Below are 13,383 nucleotides of genomic sequence, written 5' to 3'. Positions count from 1 at the left end.
GGCGGCATTGTTGGCGTAGCGACAACTGCTATTTATAGGTGAGGTAGCCCATTTCAACCAAAAGAATTACATTAAAAATGGAATTTTGATATGATGTACAAATGTTTGTACAAATATCTGTCAAAAGTAATCTGAAACTGCCTTTTTTATTTTTACCCGTTTCTGCTCAAATGAAATAAAAATAAATACAAAAAAATACAATGAAAAAATGCACAGTTTCAATGTAAATTAATTGCTATTTTAACTCTATTTTTACATAAATTGAGATGTTTACAATAGTACTCCATCTCAAAATAACTACAATGAATCCCTACATAGTCCCAGTTCAGCTTTCACAAATTTGCCTGTTTGCAGATTTTGTTAAACCTAGCCTCCTTTATGCCCTGAAAATCTCACCTATTTGCTGTTTTGTGCTCAGGCCAAAGCAATAACAGCATTGCCTTGGCACCATCGGATGGCATCTCGGTGCCAAGACACTATGTTGAACTGAGTTGAGGATTTTCAACTGTCCTCAACATTGACTATGTTAGAGTAATTCTGTGGCAGAAATGGGCTTCCATTGTTATTGAAAAAACATCCTTTTAGTATCACAATAAAACAGTATCATTTTCACAGCACAACAAAGATGAAAAGTGTTTTGGTAGAGAAGCAAAGAAACGACAATAAAAAAATAAGAAGTGTTTTTTTTTTATTGTCAGTTTGAAGCGTGAGAGGGGTGAGAGAGTACAGACAGAAAGCCAAAAGCCAATCACAGCGCAAGACAAGTCTGGTGTCTGTCCCGCCCCTTTCCTTTTCTGAGCCAATGGGGGAGCAGACATCAGAGGAGTGAAACGTTCCCCGCAGACCATCAGAGAGGAAATGAGGAAAAGAATGTGTCGGGCAGGGAGGCACGAGGAAAGAACCTGTCTTGACGGCTTGGGCGGGACTGGCGGCTTCCTGCTCGCTTTGGCGTCGGCGTCGAGCTCCTCCGCACGGGAACCTCCGCTGATCTCCTGCAAGGTGTTCTCCAACTCCCGAATGGTCTCCTCCAGGCTGTCCAGCCTCTTGTAGGCGCTGTGGCGGACATTCTCTCCTGGTTTGGACTGAGTGGAGGCCAGGTCTGATGTCGAAAGACTTGCGTCTCCATCGGGACACTTTGTCTCGGTGCTAGGTTGGAGTTTTAGAACCACGTCCCCTGTCTCTATCCCTCTCCTCAGAGCCATCACCAGGGCGTTCCGCTGCCCCGAGCAGGCGGAGTATCTTTTTCTGGGTTTGGGCTGCGGCGGCACCGCCTCCAAAAGGGAAAGCAGGAGATTGTAGGCCTCCCTGAGCGTGGCCTCCTCCCTGAAGAGCAGCAGCAGTGGCCGCTCGCTCAAGTGCGCCTCCGAGAGCGCCGTGGTGTGTGCCGAGATGGTGCGCGTTTGCAAAATGACCCCCATGGCGCCGCTCAGCTCCTGGGCCTCGAAGCGCGACAGCGCCCTCATCTCCAGCTCGGTCAGGAGCAAAGTCACTTCCTGTTTGACTTCCTCCTCCAAGGAACGCTGCATCGCCAGTTCGTGCTGAGGAGGCGAAGAACTCATTGTCAAGGGACAACGGGGCACATCTCTGACGGGACACTCAGTCAACATGATGTGTGGAACGCGACACGAAGGCCTGACCTATAAACCAGGAAAGCACTTGAATTCATTTGGGATTGAAACACAGTAACGGAAGCTATTACATCTTCAAATCAACACCTAAGGTGTGATTTAGTAAAAGTTTGCACGGCCAAAAATGGGCACAAACTTGATTGCAAACACAAACAGATCTGGAAGCTTATCCATTAACCGGGCACGACCAGGACTGTACCTGCCAAATGCGCTAAATTGTCGTGCAGTTCATTTTGTGCTTTGTGGGAGGAGTAAATGCAAATAGATTAATTTAGCATGTGCAACATGATTGATCAAAGCTGAGATGAACCGCAGTGGTTGATTTTGCATCCTCATGTAGTGCAGGTGCAAATCAACTTGGGCAAAAAATCCTCTGTCGCGTGCATCTGGGTCATTTCAGTGCACAGCAACAATTTGTTCTAGCCTCTCCCAGAACAGTTTTCCAGATGTGCTGTCCCAAGTTTTAAAAGCAGTGTTACACAGGATGGGCTGTACATCCGAGGACCACGCACTCTGGACGAGTTAAATCCAACAAAACGGGGCTTATTTGGTCGCTAGCTTCCCACAAATTACCGGGGCGATAAATTTATTTTCTGTAATTCCATATTATGTATGTTTGTCTTCCGAACACTTCCAATTCCATCACTTCAACTTCATTTTGCGCCAGCGGTGCTTTCCCAAATGTTCCGTGGTAGAAAGCATAGCGCTGCCTAAAGCGCAAACCCTTCTTTTAAATGTGGGGGTCTCCACCACGTCGACATGTGTTGCCAACAGTGGGCACCATCTGTTAGAGTGAATGAACATGTCATTTAGCGCCCACGATTTGAGATTTCAGTAAATCAGGAACTTATTGTCTCACGAGCGAGCATTTTGTGACAAGCTCGTAATAATGCGATATTTTCCCATTTTTGAGACAAAGCTCAAATTCCTACATGAGTACTTAATGACAGAGGTGGGAGTATGTCACATATGCTACTCACAAAAAGTTTGGTATATTCAACTTTTGGGTGAAAAACTTTAAACTTTACAGGTGAACACTCATGTGGACCTTCAAAAACTACATAAAAATGCCAGGACACGAGTTTTCAAGATCACTTTACAAAAAAATGACACACATACACAACAATTGCTCATCCTCCTAATCCGAAACCTTTCGTCGTAAAACGTCCGTTTACAATTGGACGTATGCAAGTCGGGCACCGTGGGACTTGTACACCCCTTTAGCTTTATTGGCCAGAGTTAAAAACACATACACACACACAAAACAAAAATTCACACATGTAAACAAAAGGCCTAAATGACACTCTTCTGATCTATTTGCAGATACGCTTGGTGCATTTAAAATCATCTCTCAACCTCAGGAACACAATACAGCATAGGGGGACACCCAAAAATAAACACCAGCCAGATTCACTCATTTGCCCGATGAGTAATTCATCCCAGTTACATATCAAAGTAGAGTAAGTTCCACAAGTGCAAATGCGCTGAAAACATCACTACATTTTTGCACACAAAAATATGAAAATGTAGATGAAAAACAACACCCCAAAAATAATAAATGTTCTACTTATTACAGGGCATTCATTACTTAATGCAATACATGGGACAAAATTCTCCCAAGAACAAAGAATGTCATTGGAGGACAAGACTGCATATTCCGTGTCGGCAATTCATTTTTTTAAGGCCTGAGGACGGAAGGAATGATGAAGGAATATTCAACATGGTTTTTTTTTTTACTTTATTTGACCTCATGCAGGTCGTTTAAAAATACGGGCATGAGTTCCATCTGTGTGGACCACGATGACGTGATTGAGCACCGTCATCTCTGGTTTCACCCGCTGCCAGGAGTACAGGCACATATGGACGCCGCTGCTTGAACATGTGCTCACCACGGCGAGCACATCTGTCCAAGAACATGCGAGGCTTGTGAGGGTGAAGTCTACTATCAGGACATAATGGAACAGCTTACCTCTAACTGTGCAGAACTTTTCTCCTGCTCTGCGTCTGCCTTGTCTCCGGACAGCGTGGGAGGCGTGGATGCGGGACGAGGGTTTTCCGACATTGTCCTCCTCAGTTTTACGTGAGGCTTCTGGCTCCCTCCCTCCTCAGAGTCGGACTTCTGGAAGCCAAATGGCAAGGAATTGTCAAGCATTTTAGCCACATATGTTGACCGAGCAATTGAGATTTCAAGGGAGTTTCGACCAGACGTCGGTTACCTTGACGCTCTTCCCGGGAACGAGTTGCTCTCCGCTGCGTGTGATCAAGCCCGGAGAAGACGGGAAGCTGCGTCTGGGTGGCGGCGGAGGTGGGGACTTGGAGGGTTTTTCTGTGCGGTAGCGAGGCACCGTCAGCTCATCTGTGAGGGTGGAAAAAAAACAACCAAATAACTGCGCCAAGGCCAAACAACTCTGAACATGTCCGTCCGACTCGAAAACCTGATTCTGTTTCATTTTACTCCTGTAGGTAGCACTATTGTACGTCAAAAGCGGGTGCCACCTGTCACATACCATGTGCTGGATCTGGTTGGTCGCTGCCCCTTTTGGCCCCAATGCAAGCAGACGAAATGAACATAAATTTCTCGCTTTACACTTTTAATCCCGCCGCACACAGAGCGATCACCAAAATGCACGCTAGCGATGTACGTAGTGCTAGGTGCAGTCCATGAATGGGGGCGAGGCAGCCTTTCAAAATAATCACCCGCTTTCCTTTATTCCGGCTCACTTCCTATCTTTTTGGCAACCCGCTTCTTCCTTGACAATCACACTATGTTTTAAAGGTTTAAAAAAAGTGAGACAGTATAATATACGTACTGCACATGTATGTGGAGCCTGAAAACCCGATACAGGCTTGGAGTTTTTTGTGACAGAGTGTCGGTTGATGTGCATAGCTCGATTGCTCAGTCGCCAACTGTCATTTTTATTTCATTTTTTTGTGATGGTCCATTCCAGTTGGGTTATCTGGATATGCACCAAAATTAAATTAGTTCTTTGCTGTTTTACCTAAAGATGGAACAGAAACCAATAATAGTTTCAGCATCCCCCCAACTATCCAACCAAAATCAGCAAATTGTCTGATGTGTCTGTGTCGAGATTGCGGTGTGCTGCTTTGCTCATGTGGAGGACACCGACTATAAGAGTATAAGAAAGTGGATTTCCCCCCCCCCCCCCCTCATAATGTGTGAGGGAAGCATCACATTTTAAAAATAGGTTAAGATGTGAAAAATCAGCTTGCGTGCATCCCGCTTATCTAACTGGCGGCTTCGGTCGTCTACCTAGAACTTCAAAGCCGGCATTTAACATTAATAAATTATTCAACAAAAAATTGGTTGACACGTGGCTTCATTCCCAATGAAATATTTGTTTCTTTGATCTTAAGAAGCTGACAGTTTTTTTGCTCCGTTTCTTACCAGATCCCAGCCTGGACCCTCCTTCTTTCTTCTGCAGTGGCTTGTTGTTGACGGTGCGGGGCTCGGGGGGGGCCATCCCGCTCTGAGGGGTCTGTGGCAACTGCGAGGATGTTGCGGGGGAAGAGGGCTTGATCTGCTTGGCGGCAAAGTCCAGGTCGGGTATGGCCTTCATGAGCTCGGCCTGGGTCTCCTCCAGCAGCCGGTTGATGTCCTGAGCGCTGTACTGGGTCAGGCTGGCCCGCTTCTCCTCCCAGTCCCGCTCGGCCGCCTGCGAAGATGACAGATGATTCTGATCAAACCTCAGCTCAACGATAACAGGGAGAAGAATCAAAATGATTCCTACCAGGCGAACCTCTACGGACAATGCCTTATCAGCAGCGCTACGGCGTTCCAGCTCCTCCAGGGCTTTGCCCTTGTGTGGGACAGGCGGGTGATTGTCCTTGTGCGGTCCGGCTGGGTTCCCGTGGTGACGGCGGGTGAGGCTGGTGTGCGGACTCCAATTGGACAGGCTGTTTCCTCCCCCGAGGTCATTGAGCGCGAGCGGTGGGCTAATGGGGATGTCGAAGTTCGAGAACTTTCTCAGGTCCTCGTTGTGCTTGGACGACATGAAGTCCTCGTGCTTCTTCCACACGCCCTCGTTGGCTTGCCTTGCGGGGTGAGTCATCGACATCAGAATCATCAGAACGTGAGACGCATAAAGGCTCATTAGAACTCCAACAAGCTCTCAAACCTTAGTACCATTAGTGGAGGTCAATTAATGTGGATTGTTACCTCAATTACAGACTTTATTTCCACATCCATATTAAAATTTAACACCATACCCATGTGCAAAATTTCTTCTTGTGCTGCCAGTAATTAATAAACCAAGGCAGCGCTTGGTGTAGGTAAGAACATGTCGTCTGAAGCACTTACCTCTTGACTATGAGCAAACGTTTTTATGTGGCGTTATACTACAGTGGAACCTCGATTTAATGGACTTCAGATTTAACTTACAGAAAATAGTGTCCAGTTGGAAATCAAAATTACCCCTCCCATGCACCAGCGAGGTAAGTTTGGATAAACTTTAAAACTTTCTAAACATTTTAAAGCTTTTTTATATCTATTAACTACAATTTTCTACTGTAATGAGTGTTTTTAAGCCACAAAAAAAGTACAAAACAATTTTGCACTATACTGGTGTTTTTAGGCTATGAAAAAAGGCCATTAAATCAAGGTTCCACTGTATATGTATATTTTAACGGCCCCCACTTGCACTCTGAGCGCCACTTGCACCTTGCCCTGAAGGCTGGTGAACCGAATTTGGTATTCTGATAGATTCCGACCTGACTTTCAACAGTCATATCAAATCAGTTACTAAAACTGCCTTCTACCAGCTGAAGAACATATCCAGAGTGAAAGCTTACATGTGTCAAGGAGACCAGAAGAAGCTCATCCATGCTTTTATCTCAAGTAGACTTGACTATTGTAATGGTCTTCTGACTGGACTCCCCAAAAAGAGCATTAAACAGCTGCAGCTCATTCAGAATGCTGCAGCTCGGATTCTGACCAGAACAAAGAGGTCAGAGCATATTACTCCAATTCTAAAGTCTTTACACTGGCTTCCAGTCACCTTTGGAATAGATTTTAAAGTTCTGCTACTGGTCTATAACTCACTAAACGGTTTAGGTCCTGAATAATTGAATGAAATGATATGCTCCACACAAATGGAATAAGTTGCCAACAGAAGTGACGTCAGTCCCAAGTGTGCATGTTTTTAAGTCCAGGTTAAAAACTCTTCTTTTCCCCCCCCCATGCTTTTTAGAGCATTTCCACTTTTTGGATATTTCTTGCACTGTATGCTGTTTTAATTGTATTTTTATTTTCTCTTTGTTTTAAATGTTTATATTCAGTTTTTCCCTTTGTTTTTAAATGCTTTTAATCATGTAAAGCACATTGTGTATGAAATGCGCTATATAAATAAATTTGCTTTGCTTTAATAGTACTGTATTGTTTAATATTTATCAGTGAAAAGTCATGTATTAGAGGAGGCAGTTATATCTACAATGAAATACTATATATATAACGATATATATTCATTTAATTACTCATGATATATATTCATGTCGCTTTTTGTAATTGTTTCGGAGATTTTGCTCAGCTTTCCAGATGGCATGGCTACTGCATTGTGATAAAGATGTCTATCGTGACACATGGGCGTATCAGCTAGCATTATTGTCAACTGTGCAGCCTTTTTCTTGAGGATTTCGAATGTTCCAGTGAACACGAGTAGTTTTATCTCGCCTCCTGCAATTGCAGTGCAGTTGCATACTTGCGCATGGTGTTGAGGGTGTCCGTGATGGTCTTGCAGCGTTTCAGCAGAGCATCCAGCCTGTGCGGCTCCTCCTTCAGGAACTTAACGGCCTCCACTTCCACTCTGAGCACCACTCGCATCTTGCTCTGAAGGCTGGGGAACTGATCTGCAATGCAGGGAGAAACTTCAGTTAACTTCAGCAGAGTGTTTCCCGGAGACGTCGATGAGAGTGAGTCAACGTTTGACAGACGGCGGGTGGGAGACTTAAAATGCGATCGGGCGCTTCTGCGCTTAATTAGTCACGCCAAAAGCGTCTGACTCACTCTTGAGCTCGGTGAGCGTCTCGCCCAACTTTCGGAGGACGGCCGTCTTCTCCTCCAGCTCCTGCACGTTCACCAGCTTGTGGTTGACGGACGACTCCTTCTGGATGTCCTCCACTGACTTCTCCAGGTCACTGAGGGGGAGGAAACGAGCAGAAGGATGAACGCCGGCCGCCTCCCGACGCTCTTTTCAATTAACTCGCTCCATCAGCTGGCAGTTTCTGCAGAGGTTTTGCCGCCAGCTGAACCGGTGCGGCGTGGGCAGGAATTAATAAGTTTGGAAAAGTACTTTGGTGTCTTGCAGGGAACATGGGGGCAAATGCAAATCCGAACTTATGTTTATACTTCAGAACTGCTTGGACTTAGGTTGACTTAAGGCTTTATAAATGGATTATACATTGTTTATGAATACTTAGTTTAAGGAGACACATTATGCATTTTTTCCACAATTTAAAACAGGTGTCTTAATAATATCTCTGTCACAAAATAACCCAATGATCAAAAATTAGAGTACACACCCTATTTCTTGTCTTGCTGAAATTAGCCTTTTATGAGGGAGTGGTGCCGTCTTGGGTAGGGATAATTATTCATCATAATTTTGGCATCCTAATTCACTGCTACAGTGTTTTTCTTTAGCACCCCTACACACTGAAAAGTAAATACAATACTTAAATCTTATTCACAAATAAATAAAGTACTTTTTTTTTTAAAGGGACACTGGTAACATTAACATGTATGGCTTTATTGGTATTAATGGATTCATTTAGCAGGCTAAAGCACCTAAAAGATGAATAATAAATTGGCAAATTGACACACTTCTGTGATTAGCGGCCAATATGGACGCCCCCATTCAATCAAACATTTTGCCGTAGAACTGCTATAAATCATTAAAGGTGTGTTTTTCACCTTTTAGGCATTTATCCCAATTGGCCAGTCTCCCTTTAATTTAACATGTAAAAAATCAAGTAAAAAAATCTGATGTGAATGGAATCAATAGGAAGAAATGAGACATCATTTGTGGCAATGATTGGCTGGAATATTATAGAGAACCTTACTGTTTAGTAATTAGTTTAGTAATATGTACACTTTGTTAAAGGAGATACATCAACCTTTAAACCATTCCCAGGTGTATTAATAACATGTCTGTGACATCCATCCATCCATCCATTTTCTTTACCGCTTCTCCTCACTAGGGTCGCGGGCTGCTGGAGCCTATCCCAGCAATCTTCGGGCGGGAGGCAGGGTACACCCTGAACCGGTTGCCAGCCAATCGCAGGGCACATAGAAACAAACAACCATTCAGACTCACATTCACACCTACGGGCAATTTAGAGTCTTCAATGAATGCATGTTTTTGGGATGTGGGAGGAAACCGGAGTGCCTGGAGAAAACCCACTCAGGCACGGGGAGAACATGCAAACTCCACACAGGCGGTGCCGGGATTTGAACCCTGGTCCCCAGAACTGTGAGGCAGATGTGCTAACCAGTCGTCCACTGTGCCGGCTGTCTGTGACGTACTTTCCTCAAAATACTCCAATATAATTTTTTAATACAATAAAAATTACACTATGCACACCCTATTTCCTGTCTTGCTGAAATTCGCCTGTTTTGAGGGGATGACCCTGTAACATGCAAGTGAGCAACTGTTAACCCCGCCCCATTGGGTGCTGGTCAAATCTTTGTCCGCCTTGAGAACCAATTGTCAATGGGTGGTGAATGGAAATTTGTCCCGTTCTTCCTTCGTGTCTTGGGGCTCTTTAAAAAACTAAACGACAACTTGCGACACATGAGCGGCGACCTCTGGCCACCACCTGGCTCCGCCCCTGCATGTTATCATCCTCTTTGCCTTGGCTGGGCTTGGGCTAAATTTGGATACGGTTAACTCTTAGAACACTGCGACGCTTATCTGATGTGGAGATCTCAAGGTGGCTCTATGTGCTGCTTGTGAAGGCGCTTCAATTAGTCGCTAACACCTCACATCTTAATAAGAATCTGAGAGCCCTAAGCCGGGTTTAATTACGCTTCCGGCTTAATCCGAGCGCGGTGTCGCCACCGCCTGACTCGCTCACTTCAATTTCGCTTTGTCGTAAACCTAAAAAGGAGCCTTTTCTTCTCATTTATATGATTATCCGTGTGTGTGTGTGTGTGTGTGTGTGTGTGTTGGTACTGACTGAAGCTGCTGGATGATGAGCTCCTCCTCGTTCAGGTACTTGAGCCTCTCCTCCTCCACCAAAAGGCGCTGCCTCTGCAAGGGGTCCTCCTGCTTGCGGAGGGCGTCTGCCACGCGCACGTTCAGCTCGGCCTCGGTGCGCTTCAGCAGCGTGGACATGGAGTCCTGGTTCTCCAGCTGCCGGAGAACACACATGGGTAGGCTAAGGTTGAGAATTATGTATCATAATGATGTATTTTGGCCTTATAATTCACTGCTAATATATAGCAGTGAATATAATTCAATTCTTTTAGCCCTCGTACACGCAGCAAAGTGTGTTTTTATTGTTTATATATTTTATTTGATTTCTTTTTACATACAGTAAAAGGGGGGAAAAAAAGAAGAAAATTTGAATGAAAAGGAGCAGAGAATAAATCTTATTTGTTCTGCCTACAGGAAAATGTTTACAGTTCACAGTCAAATTTGCCTTTGAGCCTTCAAATAAATCCACCAGGATCTTCAATTTTCAGTGATATATATATGAAGGAAAATACATCTTTTCAATTAAGAATATGAAATTAAAAAAAAAAAAAAAGTAGAAAAAAAAAAAAAGCACCCATCGCAAACTTAGTGATTGATGTGGTTTGATTAAACAGTACAAAAACACACAAAATTTGATGATTTATTTGCCGGAATATTGAGAGAAGCTAACGCTAAGGAAGTTAGCATAAGTTAGATAATTATTTATCATGATGGCAAATTTTAGATGCTGCAGAGTTTCTTTTTAGCCCTCGTACACACTGCAAAGCTCACAACTTGTTTTCACAATGCCCGTGCAAGCACTTATTTGCATGCGCCGACACCAAGGACGCCTCGAGGAAAAAAAGCACAGGGTGAGCATGGCAGATTCACAGAGCGTGAAACTCCTCTTCGGCGTATGAATTGAAAATTGTACTGACCCAGTGCGTGTAATACAACTCTGAGATGAAAGCACCTGGTAAGGAAGGAGGATGCATTATGGATGAGCCTCATGTTCCTGGAAGTAAAACAACACTGCTCGCATTGTGGGTGACCCCATGTGGTCGCTGCTACAAAGTCACCATGGGGATGTGCAGAAGCAGAAGATGACATTAACATATTTGATAAAATATTCAATAATATTTACATTTATATTATTTGCATATGTGCATGCTGGAGAAGAATCCCCATCTTGTATCCCGCCTCTTTTGAATAATTCACGAACAGCATGTCAAATGCAAGCTGCGGGCCTTCAGTGTGGGTGACAAGTAAGTGACAAGTAAAAATATATAATTTTAAATTGAATTATAGATAATAATAGATTTATCATTCATTTAATACATTTTAATTTGAAAAATTTAAATTGTCCACCGTCAAAATGCGATGTTCGAACACACTGATGCCAATGCCCAGCTCTATTTATTATATTTATTGTTATTAAATAAAATGGCATCTATAATTATAATGCAATAAATAAATAATAAATCAATAATCCCTTATAAACAAAAGTTGCGCATCACTGCTATACAGTACACCGGGTACGACGGTGTATAAGTGGACCGCACCATACTGAGAGCCGTTTTTAATAATCGCATGTACCTGCGTCTTGCGCAGCTGTCCGAGCTGCTTGCGCAGGTCGTTGGCGTTCTGCTGCAGCCCGTGCAGGTGCAGCTGCATCTGCAGGCGGCTGACGTTGTTCAACGGCGTCGAGTTGGACGGCGGCGGCGGCATCAGCGCCAGTGGGGCCGACGGCGTGTGAGCTGCAAATCAGAGCGGGACACGGGAGGGAGGGGAAGGAGGGTTCACGGTGAGGTCGGGGAGGATGCAAGATGATTAATTCAATGGGCACCAGTCGGCCCGCGGGACACACTATAGTATATCCACACGAAACAAATAAACACAAATACACGTGTACATAGTGTGCACAGCGTGTGAATGAGCGTATTCTCAAACCCCTAATGGCCCACTGGAGATATGTGAGCTCATGCTATTAGTAAACCATTTCGGAGGTGCAATTAGTTGGCCCGGTAGTGACACACAGGGGGATAACCATGCTCTTATCTTAAACAAACCGCTGTGGGAGTAAGGCTAGGTCCCAAAACACACACACACACACATAGAAACTTCCTGACAGTGTCCCTTCTATGACCAAACAACACTGTGAAAGACCCCGAAAGACCACGTAGATATTTAGAGACAGAGAGAAAGGGGGGCACTACTCCAGGGAGGAAGACACCCAGACAGGAGGTGAGAGGGCAAAGGAGAAATGAAATGGCAACTACCTTTCTTCTTTAGCCGTCCTGCTGGAATATAGAAAGAGCCAGTTACTCAGATCATACTAAGAGGGTGTTGTTCAAATACAATGGTACTGTATTCTATAGTAGTACTGCACATGTCGGGTATTCTTACAGTTGTGAGCAGATTGGCTTGACAGGACTCTCAGCTGATATATCAAGTAGTGTTAGTAAACTCATTTTATGAACCCAGGTTAGTCAAAGTCACTCACTAAAGTGAGCCGGTTCACTTGAGTCCATTGTGACACGTGAGTCAGCATTGTTGCCTCCATGTCCGCAGTGTTTCCAGTGAGTCAGTAAATGGTATAAAACGAACCGTCTAAGTTTGCAGCGTCTGCTAATTAAAAACAATGACCAATTCTATTGAATTTTCTGAGTCTGATTCAGCGGTGCCTCCGTTAAGTGCGCTAACTTGCGTCAGTGAGCCGATTTAACCGAATAATTTTAGTCTGAATCCGCAGCGTTTTCAGTAGAGTACATAACTTGAGCAGGTAAAGCGAGTCCGTTGACTCAAGCCAGTCAACCGATTGAACTGAGTGGGAGTCCGCGGTGTTTTAGGTGAGTCGACTAACTCAAATCAGGAGACCGATTTAACAGAGTCATCTGCGTCTGAGTCAGCAGTCACTGACTCGAGTCAGAGAACTGATCCGACCCAATCATCTGACTGTGAGTCTATAGTCTTTCCTGGGAGTCGGCTTAGTCGAGACAGTTCAATTGGTCATTGGACCAAACCATCTGAGGCCACACTGTTTCAGGGGAGCCCGCTAACTGGAGTCAGTGGACTGATTTAACAGAATCATCTGAGTCTGAGGTGTTTCCGGTGAGTCCCTAGCTTGAGTTGAGTTTAGTTGAGTTCGGGACCCGAATCATTTGAGTGTGAGGTAATTCCGGTAAGTCCGCTGAGACAAGCTAGTGAACAGATTCCCTCGAATTTTCTGAGTCTGCAGTGTTTCTAACTCTGTAATTCAAGTCAGTGAACCGGTTCAACTGAATCATCTCAGTCTGAATCTGTAGTGTTTCTGATGAGTTTGCTCTTTCGAGTTGGGGATACAATTGAACTAAATCATCTGAGTTTGAGGTGTTTCCTTTGAGTCAGGTGTCTTTCGAAATACTTAACGGCAGCAGCCAGTCAGAAGACTCCTAGGATCCGGGTTAATGGATACCTTGGATTCAAATCAGCAAACTGAAGGATTCAGGAAACGACCAGTTTGAATATCAAGCAACTTTTGGTTAACAAAGGACTTTGACCTTCTGCTGTACATGTCAGTCCCTCTGAAC

At 44.4% G+C, this 13,383-nt stretch overlaps 1 protein-coding gene across 6 annotated transcripts in view; it reads right to left on the bottom strand.

Moving 5' to 3' along the window:
* The window catches only part of srcin1a (SRC kinase signaling inhibitor 1a), a 94,955-nt gene that overhangs the window by 8,960 nt on the left and 72,612 nt on the right, over nucleotides 1–13,383 (bottom strand). For all 6 annotated transcript variants that reach the window (XM_061701392.1, XM_061701394.1, XM_061701393.1 and 3 more), the window contains 9 exons: nucleotides 12,094–12,114; nucleotides 11,411–11,571; nucleotides 9,816–9,991; nucleotides 7,648–7,778; nucleotides 7,343–7,490; nucleotides 5,378–5,681; nucleotides 5,035–5,302; nucleotides 3,845–3,984; nucleotides 3,598–3,747 (listed from right to left, as the gene is read on the bottom strand). In XM_061701392.1, coding sequence (XP_061557376.1) covers nucleotides 3,598–3,747; nucleotides 3,845–3,984; nucleotides 5,035–5,302; nucleotides 5,378–5,681; nucleotides 7,343–7,490; nucleotides 7,648–7,778; nucleotides 9,816–9,991; nucleotides 11,411–11,571; nucleotides 12,094–12,114 — 1,499 coding nt within the window. The remainder of the gene's footprint in view (nucleotides 1–3,597; nucleotides 3,748–3,844; nucleotides 3,985–5,034; nucleotides 5,303–5,377; nucleotides 5,682–7,342; nucleotides 7,491–7,647; nucleotides 7,779–9,815; nucleotides 9,992–11,410; nucleotides 11,572–12,093; nucleotides 12,115–13,383) is intronic.

Source organism: Phycodurus eques, chromosome 16 (genome assembly GCF_024500275.1).
Source record: "Phycodurus eques isolate BA_2022a chromosome 16, UOR_Pequ_1.1, whole genome shotgun sequence".
Taxonomy (NCBI): Eukaryota; Metazoa; Chordata; class Actinopteri; order Syngnathiformes; family Syngnathidae; genus Phycodurus; species Phycodurus eques.
Note: the sequence above shows the minus strand (reverse complement) of the source record. Positions and strands in the feature narration are given on the sequence as shown.